Source organism: Pezoporus flaviventris, unplaced genomic scaffold (genome assembly GCF_033815535.1).
Source record: "Pezoporus flaviventris isolate CSIRO_AGI_PZ_B2104156 unplaced genomic scaffold, CSIRO_AGI_Pfla_v1 ptg000002l, whole genome shotgun sequence".
Classification (NCBI taxonomy): Eukaryota; Metazoa; Chordata; class Aves; order Psittaciformes; family Psittacidae; genus Pezoporus; species Pezoporus flaviventris.
The window spans coordinates 59,022,331-59,041,620 of NW_026892550.1; the positions used below are offsets into that span (position 1 = coordinate 59,022,331).

General features: G+C 38.0%; 1 protein-coding gene across 2 annotated transcripts; it reads right to left on the reverse strand.

Annotated features, from left to right (window-relative positions):
• Positions 1–3,071: 3,071 nt before the first annotated feature.
• Positions 3,072–19,163, reverse strand: HELQ (helicase, POLQ like). 2 transcript variants are annotated; one of them, XM_061480178.1, is made up of 18 exons: positions 18,881–19,163; positions 17,787–18,525; positions 17,272–17,450; positions 16,584–16,784; positions 15,528–15,600; positions 14,955–15,052; positions 14,308–14,406; positions 12,843–12,988; positions 11,749–11,988; positions 10,746–10,887; positions 10,343–10,447; positions 9,622–9,841; positions 8,682–8,839; positions 7,671–7,769; positions 7,211–7,384; positions 6,635–6,748; positions 4,366–4,500; positions 3,072–3,267 (listed from the first exon to the last, which is right to left on the reverse strand). In XM_061480178.1, exons 1-18 carry the CDS (start codon positions 19,028–19,030, stop codon positions 3,181–3,183), a joined length of 3,159 nt encoding a protein of 1,052 aa, XP_061336162.1. In that variant the 5' UTR covers positions 19,031–19,163; the 3' UTR covers positions 3,072–3,180. The 2 variants fall into 2 exon arrangements, with proteins under 2 accessions (XP_061336162.1, XP_061336170.1); XM_061480186.1 differs by lacking the exons at positions 17,272–17,450; positions 18,881–19,163 and having other exon boundaries at positions 17,787–17,997.
• Between the last annotated feature and the right edge of the window lie 127 nt (positions 19,164–19,290).

Below are 19,290 nucleotides of genomic sequence, written 5' to 3' on the forward strand. Positions count from 1 at the left end.
ATGTCATCCACTCCCTCTTTCCAGACCAGCATCACACAGACCTGAAGCCACCTACTTGTTTCAAACCAGCTTTTGCTACCATTTCAAAGGGAATCTACCGTTTGTAGGGAATACTTGACTTCATTCCTAAACATGCATTGCACCAAAACCTAGTCTTGCTACAGCGCTGGTAGTTTCAGTGATGTCCAAGTGTGAGGATAGGCAACTGACAACCAGCAATGGACAGCTGCCAGAAACAATTTTTCCTCCTGTTCCCCTCTACAATATAAAACTAAACCCATACACTTTAAAATTAGCATGCAAGTACGAATATCATGGGAAGTATTGTGAAACTCCTGTAATTAATGTAGCAATGAATGAACTATTTCCATAAGTTATTGTAATAACTCAGTACTCACAGTAAATAATTTTAGAGTAATTTGCTGTGGGTTCCCCCTCACCCCCCAGATCCATGCGTTTCAGTCTTTGGAGAAACACTCACATTGAGCACCAGTAAATCTTTACAGCAACTGGTTGGGCTTTACAGGCATCACTGAAATTTTCCTACGTGCATCAACTGCTTAGATACGTACTCACACTGGAGTGGGCATCATCTGTCTTTTGACAATAATGCAAATAAACCAATAGAGAAATTCTCATTATTTATCATTTGGTCAAAAATATGTATCTATCTTGATTAAAAGGGGAAGGCGTAAATAACCTCAAGTCATGGCAAATACTGCTTCTGCACTTGAGGGCAAATAATACCTTGCTGTTAGAGCCAGCTGAACATGTTCTCATGTTTCCAAAACCATTTCTGCCTCAGGCACTTCAATATCAGCACCAGGATTTCCCTGCAGGCACTGAATCTAGCAAGGCAAATGAATCATCCTGCCTCTAAAAAGTGCTGGTTTTAAGTTCTTAAGTTTAACAATAAATGCATTCAAATATCTCACTTATCCAAACTTTGTAAAAGCCTCTGTAAAGTATCATAATTATAGTCTTAGAGACATGATTCTGCTAAAGAAGGCTTATAAAAATCCATTCAATTGCTACTTATGATTTCTCTAATGCAACAACAAAACAAGCAGTAAAATACAACACAACCATAAATTGAGTAAAAAAAAGACAGTTTAACTAAGGTTTATCTTTCTCTTTACTGAGAAGGGACCCCCAAATTTACACAGAAATGCCGTATTTAATTCTGCCAGGGTGCTGGCTACCATGATTTAACTCAGCAGTCTATCACAGCTTTCTAGTTGTTCTTAACATGCAGGGCCCTAGCATTGTTACGTACTACAGAACAGCTTGGAAAAGGAATTCTCTGTATCACAATTAAGGAAGCTTCAAGCATCTTCAAAATTACTTTCACAAAGCCTAGCTTTATGCTAGAGCAAAACTGGTTCAGGTACCTTCTCAAATTCTAACTAATGTGACTGATATTGCCTATGGAGCCTCAGAACTTAAAATCATAGAATAGTTATGGTTGGAAAGGACCCCCATAGGCAGGGACACCTCACACAAAACTGTGTCACCCAAAGCTCTGTCCAATCCGGCCTTGAAAACTGCCAGGGATGGAGCATTCACAACTTCCCTGGGCAAACCATCCCAGTGCCTCACCACCCTCACAATAAAAAATGTCTTCCTTATATCCAATCTAAACTTCCCCTGTTTAAGTTTGAACCCATTACCCCTTGTCCTGTCACTACAGTCCCAAATGAAGAGTGCCTCCCCAGCATCCCTATAGGCCCCCTTCAGATACTGGAAGGCTGCTATGAGGTCTCCACGCAGCCTTCTCTTCTCCAGGCTGAACAGCCCCAACTTCCTCAGCCCGTCTTGATGCGGGAGGTGCTCCAGTCCCCTGATCATCCTCATGGCCCTCCCCTCTGGACTCATTCCAACAGTTCCATGACCTTTTTATGTTGAGGACACCAGAACTGCACACAACACTCCAGGTGAGGTCTCACGAGAGCAGAGTAGAGGGGCAGGATCACCTCCTTCGACCTGCTGGTCACGCTCCTTTTGATGCAGCCCAGCATACGGTTGGCTTTCTGGGCTGCGAGCGCACACTGAAGCCGGCTCAAGCTCAGTTTCTCATCGACCAACAGCCCCAAGTCCTTCTCCGCAGGGCTGCTCTGAATCTCTTCTCTGCCCAACCTGTAGCTGTGCCTAGGATTGCTCTGACCCAGGTGTAGGACCTTGCACTTGGCTTGGTTGAACTTCATGAGATTGGCATCAGTCCCCCTCACAAGCGTGTCAAGGTCCCTCTGGATGGCATTCCTTCCCTCCAGCATATCAACTGAACCACACAGCTTGGTGTCATCGGCAAACTTGCTGAGGGCGCACTCGATCCCACTGTCCATGTCACCACCAAAGATATTAAACAAGACCGGTCCCAACACCGATCCCTGAGGGACACCACTCGTTACTGGTCTCCATCTGGACACTGAGCCATTGACCACAACTCTTTGCATGTGGCCATTCAGCCAGTTCTTTATCCACTGAGTGGTCTCTTGATATGGCTTCTCAAAAATCAATTTCAAGCCTTTGTCTTTTAGTCTTCACATTTAGGCATGAAATTAAAAAATATTAAAAAAAAAAACCCATTGGCTTTGTTTGGAAAACTGCTACAGAAACATCCTGAAAATTCTCTCTTGGGAACTGCCAGAGACTGAATGTGAATTCAATATTGGCATCTTTTAACATGGCTTAAGCTAGGCATCATTTACAATTCCTTATACAAATCCGGGACCACTTTGTCATGAGTTGCAACTCACTCTCTCTTTCCATTAGGTTACACCTAGAGTACAGTAATTCCTGCAAATAGCAATTTTGGATGAGCTCACTCAAACATGTGTCCTAAAGGGAATATCCAACATATACACATTATTTAAGCCAGCTATGAACCCAGTCTCTAAGCAGAAGTACACACCAGGTAGTTAGTCCAGTCCTCAAAGCACTCGAAGGGCTATTTCTAAAACCAGGAATGAATTAAGAGGAATCTTTTGATTCTAGCCTCTTGCTCAACATGTTCAATCAAAACCTCCAAATGAAGTCAACTTCCCAAGACACATTCTGAACTCACACTAAAATGAGGTATACAAAAGATATAAATATTTATTATCATTACAGCAGCGTCACATAGCAAAGTTAAAAATTTTAAAATATGCCAATTTCTGCATTCATGATTTTTCTTCATGGTCAGTAGGTTGCTGGGATATCTGTAGGCACCTTTAAGAGTTCTTCAACTTCTTCTTGTAAAGCCTCAGCTTTTTCACTCAGCAGCATCTATAATGGGAAAAAATAAAATGAACACAAAAGCCCCCTGAAAAAATGAATATAAGCATTAGCTATAGGTTAGGTTAAAACATCAATGTTTCTTTCCAAGCTTGCATCTAGTCGGTAAAAAACTTGTATTGCTGCTGCTCACAGAACTACGGTACCTTTGCCTCAAAGGACTAACATTTTCACAAGTACTACCAGCAGCATTTTTTACTTTTTAGTGTATACCCATATGAAAAACACTAACACAAAAATTAATACTGTACACACAGCTGGTTTTCTCAGTTCTGCCATCACTTAATATGCTAAATAAAACAGAATATGAACAGCTTTGTCTAGAACTGTTAGCAGAGGCATCTATAACAGATATTTGTCTTCCACGCTGCAATAAACATCTGTAAGTAGTGCCTGCCAAGTTACCAAATTCTTGCTTTATACAAAATTTCTTACTACAGCATTTTACATCAGACATATAGGGACCCCTGATATTAGTAACTATTTAATCCACTACCCTGAGCTGTTTGTTGCTGACAGCTGGCGTATTAACAGTTCCCCAGTAGCATGCATAGCATAACACATACAAGTATTCTTAACTTCCCAGTTAGAGAAAACTCCATCAGTTTAATATCTGAGCATGAGAATAAGCTAGATTGCTGCATTTGGCACTGATGAGGAATCTGCATATATCCCTTTTTTTTTGGCTCATACAGCGACAAAAAAGCAGTAAGAAGCCTACAACAACTATAAACAGCCATGATCTAAAATTACTTTTACTCCGTGAGAATATATAAACCAAGACTTTGTTATTGCCTGCATAGTTTTTTCCACACTACCCACCCATTCATTTATTCTAGACATTCCCTTACTTTACCAAAAGCTTGAAGGTCAGCAACTGCTCAATTTGTTACTCTTAACCATCTTAAATAAATTATATTGTCAAGAAAATATTTCAATATTCTTAATACATATTCTTATTTGGATCACAAATGTCCATTAATGCCTTTATTAGTAATTTGAATCCTTCACTTTTAATGTCACTCAAACACCCACTTTCGACATACTGAAGTTCTGAAGCAGGTTTTTATAGCTTTGTTTCTAACTTACCTTTGCAGATGAAACAATTTGTTTGGCTTGACGTCGTGACAAATGATCAATCATCTTGACTAGAGTTTCTGGATCTGCATTAGCCAAGTGCGCTAAAGTTTTGTACCCTGCATTATAAAGCTGTTTTGCTCGTGCCTGAAAGTTCAAAGTTGTGTTAGCTTATTAGAATAGGCAATAAGAACTGCCATTAAGTGCCAGTCTGTGCCAACCTAAAACATATAATCTCTGCTTATTAATCCAATTCTGATTTATTTTCCTAAGAACACGAATACTCCCTGAGAATCATACCTCCCCAAAATACAGCTTTACTGCTAAGATTTATCTCCCAATAAAATCTCATCCAGCTCTTCAGAACCCAGTTGTCACCATTTTCTCTGAGCCTAGATGATACTGACTCTAATGTCCTCTCTTTGTTATCATGTTCTCTGCATTCACTACCACTGACAGGAATGATTGTCACATTATTTGATGATGTCCAAGTGAAAGATTTTGTCCATATTTTTTCCCACCCACAGAATTTTCACATAACAGAGCTTTCAGAGAATTCCAGAAGACTATGCTTCCCCATTTTAAGCTTATAAATTATTTCTTTTAGTTTAACAGTATCTTTTTTACTTCTCTAGTTTTGTGTGACGTCATTTCTGTGATCTCACACATACCAGAAAGATACACATACCAGAAGAGACTGTCTAGAACTTGATTATCACCAGTATAAGGGTTTGTGCACTACCTGCTTCTCTTGACTTGGCTTGATCCCGCTGTTATGTAAGGTAGCCATGCAGTATTTGCTTAACAGAGGGCCTTTGGGCAAACATTTCCTTTGCAAAACAAGTACTGCTAGAACTTCACAAAGTTTAAATTAAAATGCATTTCTACACTAGTAGTGGAGTAATTTGTATACCCAAGGCTTTCATATCCTGAGTTATGAAATAATACCCATTTGATGAGCAACTATTGCACCTCCACACATCTGGTCAATTACCTTTTGTCCCCCCCCCCCCCCTTGCCTCTTTTAGAGGCAAGAAGGAATAGAAAGACATTTATTTGATGACATATGTGTTTCTTCAGCATCTAACAGGTAATGACTTACAATACATTATCTTCCTCCAGGGTAACTGAGGACTATGCATGTTCACTGATGTGAACCAGGTGTCATTAATCTCACTACCAATTGCCAGCAAATATTTTCTGTGACCTATTTGGCTGCTATATGCATATTATGACTGATGACACAGAATCCTTCTTCACTAACGACTTTCTCCATGAAAAGGTTTTAGATTGCTCTTTGAAAACTGTACAAGTAAGCATGCCGAAAACTCTTTCACTACAGTAATCTCAAGATTGATTTTATCATTTCCTCCAAGGAAATTTAAGCAAATAATGTCTGTTCAAGTTGACAATTTAATCTGCTACAGGTATCAGCTGTGGCACAGTTTTAACTCCAGTGCAGAAATACTTTAATTATAGCAGTAATTTTCAAGAGTCATCTTTAAAATAAAATTTTCATAGAATCACACTGTTGAGGCTGGTTTAGCCCTTACACAGAAATATTCCCCTATGGAATGAGCCATCAAAAAGACTACTTGCCTCCTGCATCTAATTCAGAAAATCCAATTACAAAAGACACCATTAAGCTCTAAGTCTTCACTGTTTTGTTCCTTGGAATAAAGCCTTACTGCCACCAAATTCAATGGTTGCTGACAAACTGATTCTACAACAGGTAGTACAAGCTAGTTAGGTAATTTTGCAAAGGAGTCCAGTAATTATTTATAACCTTGCCCTGAAGCCCAAAAAGATTTTCTACTTTCATAGGAGTCTTAGATTCAGAGACCAAGTAAGCTTCTTACTTAGAACATATGCAACACTGCAAGTGATTGTACAAGCCCAAGTTCCCAAAAGGACTTCACATATTTCTGTGAGGATCTTGTAATGTAACTAAATATGTAAATTATTGTTCCTCTTTACGCAAGAATCCTTTACCACAAGAAACCTGGACTCTGTTTTCTAACAGAGTATACAGCTAGATTATTGTTCAAATACAGGATTTTTCACTGTTGGCTGTGGCAGCAGCCCGAAGAAAAACAGCCTTGGCTCCAGCTCACATTTCCTCAATAGACCACTTTTCCCCCAGCCTCCAGGACTGTCGTGGGATATCTGCACTATGCCAAATTCTCAAAAAAACAACTAGCTTGGTCTTCCAGATAAGGCACAGTAACATATTGCATACTAGTTTATATTGGGAAAATCTCATAAAGCCAGGTTTACTAACCTCTAGAACACCTGCTACCTCCATCAGAGGGATGAGTTCTGTCTTAACACAGTATGTCAGCTGCTTGGTAAGTTCTGTCAGCAAAGCTTTGTAAACCCAGAATTCTTCCAATTCCTGCAGAGATAAATAAAATTAAAAATCAAATCCTGAATCCTGTACTGGGGGGTATGACTAATAAGAGCTCTGCTATGGCAACATGCATATATTTGGCTTTCAGACAGGGGAAGCATTGCTGTTTCTAGTTATCCTTTCAGAGCTGCAGAGCTGTGTTCAGCACTCTTCAACTGAACATCCCAGAGCTGTTTTCCCGAGATGACATTCCACAACCAGATGGCCTTATTTCCAAGAGAAAGGTAAAACTGTCAGTGCACTGTACACTTTGTATATTTTCTCTGTATATAAAGCTTACTTTTAATGTAAGAAATATCACTGTATGAGCATGCTTTACTGAATAGGAAAAATAACTTTGAACAGGAAAGGTGAAATACAACACCTGCATTCAGTTCTAATGTAAGAGAACAAGACTCCAGGTCTTGCAAATCCCAAAGAATTTATTAGAATTTATTAACATGCTACCTCACAGAAGCGTAGAACACAGGAGGCGAATGAGGCAGCAGAATTAAGGAGATTTTGCACATATCCCCGGGACATATTAAATTTCTCTGAAACGCTCCATATATTGGTCTCTTTCAGTAGTGTGTAAAGGACAAATGACAGGTAGAGCCTGTTTACCACAGCACTGTCCACATTCTAGGAATAAAGCAAGTCAGAATTCAGAGCCAGTATCATATTCAAGATACTCTGTTAGTGCTACAAGGAAGTTCTTTTCCCCTCTACTCCTTCATGTCTTTCAAACATGACTATATTATACCCAATGACATTAAACAACACTAAGAAAATCAACCAATGAGGTTAAAAGAAACTTAGTAAGTACAATAGCAATAAAGAACACCAGCAGAAAAATAATCTAGAATTTGTAAATAACCAAATGAAATGACTTAACTGTGATATTAGGTATGAGAAATCTCCAGCCTACCTTTCTGATGGCTTGGCCAGAAGCTTTTTTTGTAATAAAGCTTTCGGGTACTCCCACAATATCTGCTACTTTTTGCTCTGCTCCACTTAGCTGGTTGAACTAAAACAAGATTTTATAAAGAATTTTCAGATACTTAATTCTCTTAATATTATAGAAAACCTAAGTCTACTACTTGAAGTGAATAATGTTTTGTAACATATATAGTACTTGAGTCACTAGACTAGTAGTCACTAAAGTCAGATCTGCAACTTCTTTGCCTACTTGTCTGAATTATCTGTAACTGTCAATCTCTGAATGCTACATTTTAACAAAACTAAATAGGTATTAGTGCTACCCTTAGTATACAGCACTTTACAATAAAGAGAGGAATTGAACTATGGCAGGATCTTACAGAGTGTGCAAGACTAGGTTAAGGGCTGTGCTGCTAGGCATAAGTAGTGTGTGCTGCTAGGCATAAGCATAAGTAGTCTGTAGGAAGGTATTGGTCACAGCGTAACAGTTACAATCATGGCTGGAGTTAAGCATTAGACTTACATCAAGGATCAAGACCTAACATTCTGTAGTGGATTTTGCTCCCAAAATTACAGATTAAATGAGAGAGCATTACAAGGTAAATATGGCTCTTGATGCATTTAACAGTGGCTTTCTTGCAGTCTACCACGATGTGGTTACATATGAAAAGCACTGATTTAGGATTAACCAGACCCCAGTGATGGCAAGGCTAGGCCCAAGGCTAGAATCAGGATTTGGAGTACTGGCAACTCAAAAGATGTGTTTCTGCCACTGTTTCCCCCAAATAGGATCAAATATTACAGATGCAGAAGAGAACTTAGGTTTTTATGCAATAAAAGACAGCACTTCTGCCCTGTGAGTGAAAATAAAGTAGCATATCTTAACTTTTCATCAAATTGCTACCCCACTATCTGCATTTCTTATATGTATAAACTTACTTAAAATGCAATAATCAGTATTACTACACATCCCGATGCATGTTTGCTAGTAAACTCTCACCTGCCTCAAGTATATCATCCAATCTGGGCTACAGTTAGAAGTTGTATCATACGGAGTTGTCAGGTACAGAAGATGAAGATTGCTCTCAAGAATCAGCCCTTCCAAACCTTTCTTCAGTTCTCTATAGAGAAGATTGCAGTATGCCAAGTCTATAGACCCTATAATAAGCACACAATGTACTGCAACTTTAAACAGGCATACACAGTTAACGTAATAGACTTTAACATAGAATCAACATCTCCTTTATCTTCCACAACAGCTTGTTATGCCGTCTGAATTGAAGATGGACAGTTGTAACCTGAATAATTGCCCTAACCTGAGCAGTGAAACAAGAACTGATGAAAGACAGTCATCTATTTCCACCTATGTCCATTCAGGGTGTGGTTTTGGAGTGTTTGTGAATTGCCTTGGCTTTAAAGAAATCCTGGAACAAACCTTGTAGACTGAAGGAATCTGTTTCAGAGACTTACTCTATTCCAATGGCATTCCATACCCTGTATCTTTATGCTATGACAGGAAAACAGAACTTCCTGATATACTCACTTCTTTATTACAGCTGGTCTACGTGTCACATGTTTCCTTTCCCTCCTAAGCTTCCCTCTAGGTCAAGATATCCCCCTGTTCACAATAACTGTCCATAACAATGAATTAAAAGATGAGGTTGTGAGGCATTTTGAGTACAACCACTAAATCAAATCTTTAAATCACTTTTTTGGGGGTAGAGTTCTGGTTTTACTCTCACTGTGATCAATGTTACTACACTTCATTCCCATCATGTTCAGCCCAGCACATTATTTAGCAATCAAATCTGTCTCTCTACAACTTATTTTTCATTACAGTTTCAGACCAAAGATGGGAAAACATACTAAATTGAAATAAGGCTGATATGAAAGGGTTTGTTGAAATAAAGATTATAACAAGAATCGAAAAAAAGTCTTACCTTTATATGTAGCTTTACCCAGCGGTGTGACTGTTAGTGTACATTTGGAAGGGTTGTCTTTCTCATATATTCTTCCTTTTAGGAGTCCTTTTTCCATTAATTTTTCTAGCCCATCCTTAATTATCTCTGAGAGGCTCCTCTCCTTAGACAGCAGCTGCTTCTGAACACCCAGCAATGTACTGCACATAAAATTGTTGACCTCTTCATAGGTAACAGCCATCTGCATCAGTTTTGCAAGAGATTAGAATGTTAAAAGGTGTCATTTTACACATTCTATAAGCTATATGAAAAAAACTCTACAGAAGCAGCTGGATATCCTGTTAATGTGTTTCTATAGAAATACATGGGAACAAATAAAATGATAGACAATTTATGATGGACCTGATGGATTGCTCTCCATCTGTTCTATTATTCTACCTACTGCATCATGTTAATTTGTTTCTAGTTTGAATCAAGTATCAGAAATGGAAATGTTATTAATACTATAATGTATCATAAGGTAGCTTTGTTTTTTACACATAAGGAAATTATCAATTAATTATGTAACATGACATCTGAGACTAATCAAATCTTTGTTCTTTTTATCCAACTAGAAGCTGTTCTGAGTTTGTAAGCCAATATGTTTAAAAGGTCTATTTTTTCCCCCTGAAGAATCAACAGATAAGATTTTCTTTGTATTCCCAAGCACTTAAGTTACTCACACAGAAGAGTTAACTGATACCTTCAATCCAACCAAAGACAATAACAGAGTCTGCATTCCCTTGGTCAACTCCAGCAGAAGATTGCTGTAACAATTCTCCAAAGGACTGTGAATTAAATCCTGAACCTAAAAAGAGCAAGAAATATAGTAGTTCAGAGAAAAGATTTATGCACTAGTTTCACACATTTAAAAATATTGATATGCATGATTCAGCTTTAAAGAAAATAAGTATAGGCATCTAAAAGTTTACAGTTCACATCTGAAAACAAACCACATAAAGGCAGGTTACAGGTATTATTACATAAGTCAAATACGTGCAACATTAAGAAGTGAAAAAAAACTGAGCTAGGCATTTCAGCTCCTCCTGTTTATCCCACCAGCTTAATCCAATAATTTAAATTATCAATAGCTTTATAAAAATTACCAAGTGTTTGTCTTTCTCTTGCACTATGAGAATACTTTCTCCAGCACTGTCAATACCAGCTCGCCCAGCTCTGCCAATCATTTGTTTATACTGGTTCTTCTTCAGGAAGTCATTAGCAACATAAGGAGCTCTGAGAATAACCCTGTGAAGAAGTCTTCAATAAGTTATGCTTTATATTAGAATTACTAAGTAGCAATAAAATTTTAAATACATTCTTTATATATGCCCCTTGCTTAATAAATAATTAAAACCAAATGCACTTGTTTGAACAGAAAACTCTTTAACAATTTAAGATTTACTGAAAAACAAGCCATGTTTATTACGTCTTGCAGAACCTTTGGAACTAGTCTTTACTCAAAGCCCTGAGTTTAAGATGAAAACCACTGAGATATGAAATAAACCCTACACAAAACATAAGCTACACTGATCATACAACAGTTATGCTAGTAAGACAATACTTGGCTGTATTAATTTTTCTGCCTCCCCTCAAGTGCATCATTCCAACATACATGCACACAAATATGAATTCTTAATAAACAGTCTTTGGTCAGAGTACAGCAGCCATGTCTTCAGCACTTGGTAAGAAAATATTAAATATTTTTTGTGTTAAAACATATTCAAACGGTATCTCCTTAGAAAAATGTCACAAATTAAACATTGTTCTTAGGACAATATCCAAGAAACCACCATGAATTCCTTACTCTTCTGGATAACATTATAAAATACTGAAGCATATCCTTGATTTCTTCACGTTTTCTTAATTCATTTATTTAAGTGCCCTTCAGCTATGCATTCTGAGCAACTTGATACTGATTCACATTTTCCTGTGTAAAAGCTTTGCAGTTTTGTGTCCCAAGTTGAACACTAAATCCCCTATGCATCTAACTTGTTAGTAAAAGCAGAACACACTTTAAATAGCATCAATATTTCCAACTTACTAAAGAAACCTTTTTATAAAGCAAGAAAAATCAATGCAACAATGAAATATGTTTCAGTTACTAACCTTCTGGCTGGCAGGTTGACTCCAGCAGCTAAGGTAGCTGTGCAAGCAAGCAGACACAGGACACCTGCAGAATATGCTTCCTCTATAATTTTTCTTTCATCGTTTGTAAGGCCACTATGGTGATAGGCAATACCAAAAGGAATTGTTTGCTTCAGAACAGGACAGACACTTCCATTTCCAATATACTTTAGGTTCTTGATGAGATCTTGTTTCTCTTTCTCCCTGTGAGCTCTAAATTCTCTTGGAGGAGGAAAAGCATTTACTTAGACTTATCTAGTTTTTCAGATCAATCATTAACTACTTAGAAAATAAAATTAAAAAATAAAATCAAGAGACATGCTTACTGTCTATTTCTGTTCATTATCCATTCCTCTAACACCTATGTCAGAGAAATAGTTATTCTCAGTAATTTTGAAATAGCAAGACACAGGACAGTGATTAAGTCACAACAGAACTCTTTTCTTGTTTGTAAGCACAGGTACAGAAGTGATTAAATTCTGACTGGATGTGAGCATCAAGTGCACTGAAGGAAACAGGGCCAGTATCAGCTTGTAGTGGATGTTACAGATACATCAAAATGGTTTCAACTTTAATAGTGAGGGAGAGTTATCATTTATTTGAATATAATTTGTTCCTACATAAAATTTAACTTGGCTAGACTATCATGAGTTGATCAAATCACAATTAAATGATACCATATGTGAGTCTTATTTTCTTTATTAACAAAGCCTGGTTTAGATTTTACAACTTATATATACCCGGCTATAGAGAAAATGTTAGTTCTCTAAGCCTGTAGAGACCGGGGCCAAAGGGGCACAAGGTTAGATTAGTGTAGTATGCTTTTCGTTTTTTATTTGCTCTCTAATAACCATTTTATTAACTAGTTGTTGTTTTTTTTTAAATAAGGGGCTTTGCTCGTTAAAACATTTGTTTAATAAGCCTTGAGCAGTTTGCTATCATTTATGCACTTAGTACCTTTACATGATTCCATATTCAAAATATTTACTTCTGATCACCAGGGAAAGTCACCTGCAAACTAGTGAAGTTACATTTATTCCATATATCTAATTTTAAAAACCATGAGAGATACTTACTTCTTGAGGTACTTGCATACCATTGAAGCCACATTTTCACAGTTCTTTTTGGTGGGACAAAAGATTAGGCAGGAATATTTAGGAATAACTTCAGTAACCAGGGCAATAATGTGGTCAGGATCTGCTTTCTCCAGATTACTAGAATACTGTCATAAATGGATATTGACAAACATTCAAACTTAGAAATTAAATCATAAACTAAGTATTCAATACTTGCTCTCAACCTTTGCTAGAAAACCGTATTTGCATTAACACAACATAAATGCAAGAAACTGCGGGATAAGTTCTCCAAATCCTCACTTGAAATAGTTTATTAACACATCTACCCGGAACTGAAGAATACATAGACGTAAGAATCAAACACTTTGCTTTTTCTCCTCAAAACTTCAAATTCTTTTAGCAACACCACAGTGATGTTACTTGTGTTATTACTGGCCGTCTACTATAACAGGCATTTTTCTTTTTAAAGGTTGAAATTAGTTCATGAAAGACAATAATGGAAAAGAAAACAAAACCCAAACAAACAAAAAAAAAAACAACCCTGAAAGATGTCTTCTTTCAGTATCAGGTCAAGTCCAAAAGATCAACTGGTGAGAAAATCTATCCCAAACCATAAAGCACTAGGTACATATAATACTCAAACCCATTCCTCTTCATATATCAAAATATTGAAGAAGCCTCTACCTTAAAGAGCAGTAAAGAAGTGAAAATCAAGTTAAGTATTCAGTGTTTTAAAGGAAATTTTTCTCCACAAAGCCTAACATTTTCTTTCTCATATGTATTACAAAAGAAATATCTTATTTAAATAATTTCTTTGTAGAATATTGTCGTGGTTTAAACCCAGTCAGGTAATTCGTTCGCTCACTTCCCCCCCCTTTCTTGCCCTCCCCCTGCTCTCGGAGGGATGGAGAGGAGAATTGAAAAGAATGCAACTCCCACGGGTTGAGATAAGAACAGTTTAGTAACTAAGGTATAACACAAATCACTACTGCTACCACCAATGATAATAATGATAAAGGAAATAACAAGGGAAGAGAATACAACACCTCAGCACCAGCTGACCGATAACTCGGCCCCCAAGCCCGACCAAGCTCCGACCGATACCTCCTCCAACCCTCTCCCAGCCCTTCCAGCTCACTCCCAGTTAGGTCCTGGGCATGACGTGCTGTGGTATGGAATACCTCTTTGGTCAGTTTGGGTCAGGTGTCCTATCTCTGCTTCCTCCCGGCTTCCCCTCCCCCCTGGCAGAGCATGAGGCTCACAAAGTCCTTGGCCAAACCAAAACATCATTGTTATCAGCTCTGTTCCCGAGCTGAAAGTCAAAACACAGCACTGCACCAGCTACCAAGAAGGAGAAAAATGACTGCTACTGCTGAACCCAGGACAAATATCTGTAAACAAATCTGTGTAAAATAGCACATTTCATAACTATACTTCAAAGAAACTATAAGCACTTCAGGTTTACCTTGAAATTAAGGAGACGTGAAAAAGTAAAGCCATTTTCCGTTTTGCTGTCAACTGCATAAATGGTGTCTCGTATCTTTATGTATTCTTTTAATTCTACCTAGGGAGAGAAAAGCCATGAACAAAAACTTCAGTTAAGCCTTCTCTAAAGGTTAAGCTATTACTGATGTCTTTTCTAAGGATCACATTTCATATACATACATACACGCATGCACACAAGAACACACTCCACCCATCAAGAATTTTTTAGAGTTCATTGTTTTAATTGCCTGCCCTGAGAAAACATCTGATTATAATGAAGAATACAAGAAGTGTTGTTTCCCATGAACTATTCATAAACCAGTCATGGCAGTGTTCAACCACCAGTAGTACAAATTCCAGTTCTATCAAATGAACTATAATGATTTATCAAAGTAGTTACAATTTAGGAATTGGTTTAGTTAAACTGACACAAGGGGCTTAACATGATATAAGGGTACCTGCATTTGTGCATTTAAAAGTGCATTGATATTAGTACAACTGCAAGCATTAGCAGGCATTATATTACACTGTGAAATTAAGCTTAAAGCTGTGATACAATCCTAAATAGACATGCTATAATTTTAATTTCAAATATCTTTACTAGTTTATGGTATCTTCTATACAGACCGGTCTAAAATTATTAGTATAGTACTCCGCTTGCAGGAACTTCTGCAGGTCTCCAACATTATTTAAGGTTGCACTCATTCCAATGATTTGAGTGTTTTCTGTAAAACAGAAGTTGACATGAATTTATTATTGCCATGCTCACAATTTTAAACACTTCTGCTCAATATTGAATTCAAAAGCCTGCTTCTTTATTGTTAGTCTTCTTAAATGCCAAAGTAGCAAGTCTGAAGTGGGATATAACTAAGAAATACTAGTCGAGATGTACACATAAAAAAGCAACCTTTCTCTATGGAAGCTTTTAACTGAAATGGCTAAGATACTCCTACAAAGAAATGGAAGGCATTTGTCAACCCTCAGGATTTCCCAGAGAAGTATCAAAAAGCTTCAGAAACACCTGGTCCACCATTACAGGGTCAAAGGACTAACAAATAAGTAAACACTGTCACTGCATGGAGTCATTCCTAGTTTTTCAAAAGCAGCCAGAACACCACAAATCCTGAAAGGCAAAGTATATCTCTCTAAAGATGCCATTGCTACAATATTTTAGTAACATTAACTGCAGCCGTGACTTACTACTAGCATAAAGAACTTTTGCAAGAGTCATTTCCAGTGTTGCTCCACGACTTCCCTCACCGAGCATATGCAACTGTGCACAGAAAGGAAAGAGAAAATGCAAGAATGTTACTGAGTTAAGAGTATTTCTAAAACGCACAACATTTTTTTAAAGTCCTAAATAAATATTACAGGATATGCCTATTACAGAGGGATTATCATGGACTTCCTCATTATATCCCTCTGGCAAATTCTGACTGCCAAGCTCCTTCCACAAGTATAGCCTCACTGAAACAACATTTAATCATCACAGAAAACCAGACCCAAGGGCAAACACAGAAAACAAGATTTACCTCCCATTTAATTAGACCATTAGTGATACACTTAACTCCTGATACTAAACAGTCAGCATAGAGATCTTTGGGCTCACCAGCCTCAAGCAAACTGTTTTAAGGAACGCTTACAGTGGAAGTTAATATAAAAAGATTTCTAGCAGTCAGCTACTTCCAGAAAAACAAGTTAGTCCTTAAACTGTCTTCTGTTTTGAAGCTACTGAAGTAAACTCAGTTAGGATGAAGTATTCCATGAATTAAACATCTCTGTTAGATGTTATACATGTGATGCAACCCTTAGCAGCACAACTTGGCTGAACCACTTAAGAGCAGAATAAGGGGCAATTCTCCCAGTCAAATATTACTTCATTCAGTCATTATCAGTACCAGTCACGTTTTCGACATTTAAGAGTCCAGTTGTGGGATTCATACAATACATTCTCCATTATTATCTATGTTTCTAATCAATTAGAAATGTCTAATTGACAAGTACCTATCAGTAATTCATCACTAACAGTAGATCTCTCAATACAGAATCCATTGTCCTGATAGAGCAACAAATGCTTCAGTTAAAGAAAAATAACTTTCAATATTACATGTTTACGTACCAATGCAGACAAGTTAAGTAGTGATGATGAACACCCAAAGCAAAACCAAGTAATCAAAAAATGCTCTTTGCTAATAATGGCATATTATAAAGATTAAAGTTTGCAGATTATAAACCTTAGTAAGTCTTGTAGCATACCTCATCTACTACAATGAGACCGAGGTCATCAATTCTTTCTGTTTCAATTAAAGAATTCACTAGAGCATGTCCTTTTTCTATAGTAGCAATATAAAGAGACTTTTTTATTCTCCTCTTGATTGGTGGAAATCTTCCTTTACTTCCCGCATATTCTTCAACCAGGAAGCCCAACTCTATCCCAAAACTTGATAAACCCCTAACCTGTTTAAAGAAATTTAAACAAACAAAAAAAATCAATCAGAGAGCAAACTCTGACTGAGCTGCCTGAAGAACTCAACGTGCATATAACCAACCCACACAGTAATCAACTGCTTGGATTAGTGAAAACATATTAGCTATGACCACCTTTTCCACCTGCAAAGCTGAAATGTTTACAAATATTATCAAGCTTGAGTTGCATCTATTCTCTAAATTAACTTTTCCTTTATGCCAAGAGGATAACTGCAGAACTACACATAACATTGTAACAAGCTATTATTTCAAAATTCAGCATGCTTTATTTTCTGGCTCAGCATCCTCACCTTTGTAAGTCTCTTTTACAACAAAATTACTGACCCTGTGAGCAGCATTTAGGAGAAAAGAATATATTTATAAAAGTCATGCAGTTTGCTAAAATTAGTGTTAAAACCAGCCAAGTAGGAAGGCATAGCAGAGAATATAAGCACTATTAGAAATACTGTATCCAGACCTTTTCCTGGACAATGGCAACATATGGCAGGATCATCAGAACATCTTTCTGTCTGCAGAGTAATTCTTGTAGAATTATTATTTCAGCTACAAGTGTTTTTCCACCACTAGTTGGCAATGAGTATATTAAATTCCTTCTTTGTTGTAGAGATTCTAACATTAAGCAATCATGCTGCCAATCTGCAAAATTAAGAAAGAAGTATTAGCAGCCCCAGAAGCATATTAATCAATATAAAAAAATGCCTATGCTTCCTATAGACTACTTTAAGTCCAGTGTTTGAGTTCTTCTTCAACAGAACACTAAAAGCTGTTAGTGATTGAGCCTTCTAAAGTATTCTATAGACTGTATCAAACTTTCCTACCCACCTAAACACCCAAAATTACCACTTAATAAAACAACCACTTTCCAACATGGTTTACATTAAATAGTACCTTAACTTAAATATTTTTACAGTGTTAAGGGTAAAACGGGCAACTCTTCACTAGTATTTCTTTCTCAACAATTAGTTACATTACCATAAAGCATCTCAATCCCTCGAAATTGCCTGAACAGATCTTTAACTTTGCTAGGTAATCCATAGAAAGGGCCTATATCAACAGAAGAAGATTCAATAGTTTTTCTAGCAACACAAATCTCTTCAGATAAAACAGCTTCTTGAAGCTGCTTGGTTTTAGAGACCTGCAGAGTCTGGGCTTTGGCATTTCCAGTCATAGCACTTTTTATATGATCTTTAAGACTTTCAGTTTTAAATAAATCACTCTTGGAGTCTGAGGAAGAGTCAGTAGGTCTGTTTCTGTGTTCAGCATCATGACAAAAAGATGATGTACTCCTGATTTTCTCTAAGGAAGAATTCACACATCTGTTCCTCCCTTCCGAGGCTGGAGATATTCTAGAAGCAAAAGATAGTTCATCCATTTTCTCAAAATACAAAAGTTGTGATGATGGCAATTCATCTAAAATAGAGTCAGTCTGCTCTTGATTGTTATCCACTACATCCCTTTCACTCACTTGGGAAACATCCTCCTTGTCAGCTTTAAGGATAGCCATATTTTCTGGAATAGAAAAATTATCTTGTTTCTTCTGTGGAAGTCCTGGCTGAAGATTCCCAGGTATGATTTCTCCAGGTGCTTTAATAACCAGCTTTTCATCCTGCAGGTATTTGTGCTCTATATCATCAACTTGAGCTAGCAAAGAATCATTTCCACAAAGGCTGTCATAGTCACCAAACATATCTTCTTCGCTATCATTATCACACTGTAAAAAAAATAAAAAGTATTAGTACCCCAAAGTAAGACCAAGGAAGGCAGCACATCTTGCACAACACATACGAGATGCAAACCATTTAAGCCTTTCCCAACTTCAGAAGAAACGTATATGATTTTCTGATGTTATGAGGAAAACCTAGCTTCACTTCTAAGTGAACTCGCAGCGAGTGAAGCTTAACCTACAAGTAGGCATAATGCCGGCTAAAGTCAAACTACATTCCCTCTCATACAAAGTAAGACACTCCCTGATAGACACCGCACAGGCTGAGGCTGGGCCAAGCCATCCTCCCAGGTGGTGTTCCCTCCACCTCTATACGCCCGCCCGCACCCTGCCACCCCCGTACCGAGATCTCCGCCGGGGGCCCTTCTGCGGAGCTCAGTCTCTTACGAGCCACCGGTGAGCAAACGGCGCTAGGTTGCACCGAGGCCCGGCTCCGCTTGCGGACAGAACCGGGGCAGCTCTTCCTCCGCACCGCGAGTCGGGGCTCAGCCATCACCGCCACCCCGTGAAGCTGAGGGACGTAGAGCCTCCGGCCGGCGCTGCGAAGAAGCGGTACGGAGAGCGTCACGGCCGCAGCAGATTACGACAAGGGACGGCCGAACAGCCAAGAACGAATGTGACCGCCATGAAACGACTAGCACCTCTAACAGAGGCAAACATTACTTCCGCCAATACCCTGCTAAGACACAGAACCCGCGGCCAGGCAACGACCAATTGGCTGCCTCCAGCTGGGCGGGCCGCGGTCCCATTGGC

Coding starts and splice junctions, on each gene's coding strand:
- HELQ (XM_061480178.1), bottom strand. CDS start 19,030: ATGGCTGAGCCCCGACTCGCGGTGCGGAGGAAGAGCTGCCCCGGTTCT. Junction 15,053..15,527: donor AAAAGTTCTTTATGCTAGTA/GTAAGTCACGGC, acceptor TCTGTTTTACAG/AAAACACTCAAATCATTGGA. Junction 6,749..7,210: donor GTGTTCTACGCTTCTGTGAG/GTAGCATGTTAA, acceptor TTATCTCTGCAG/GAATTGGAAGAATTCTGGGT.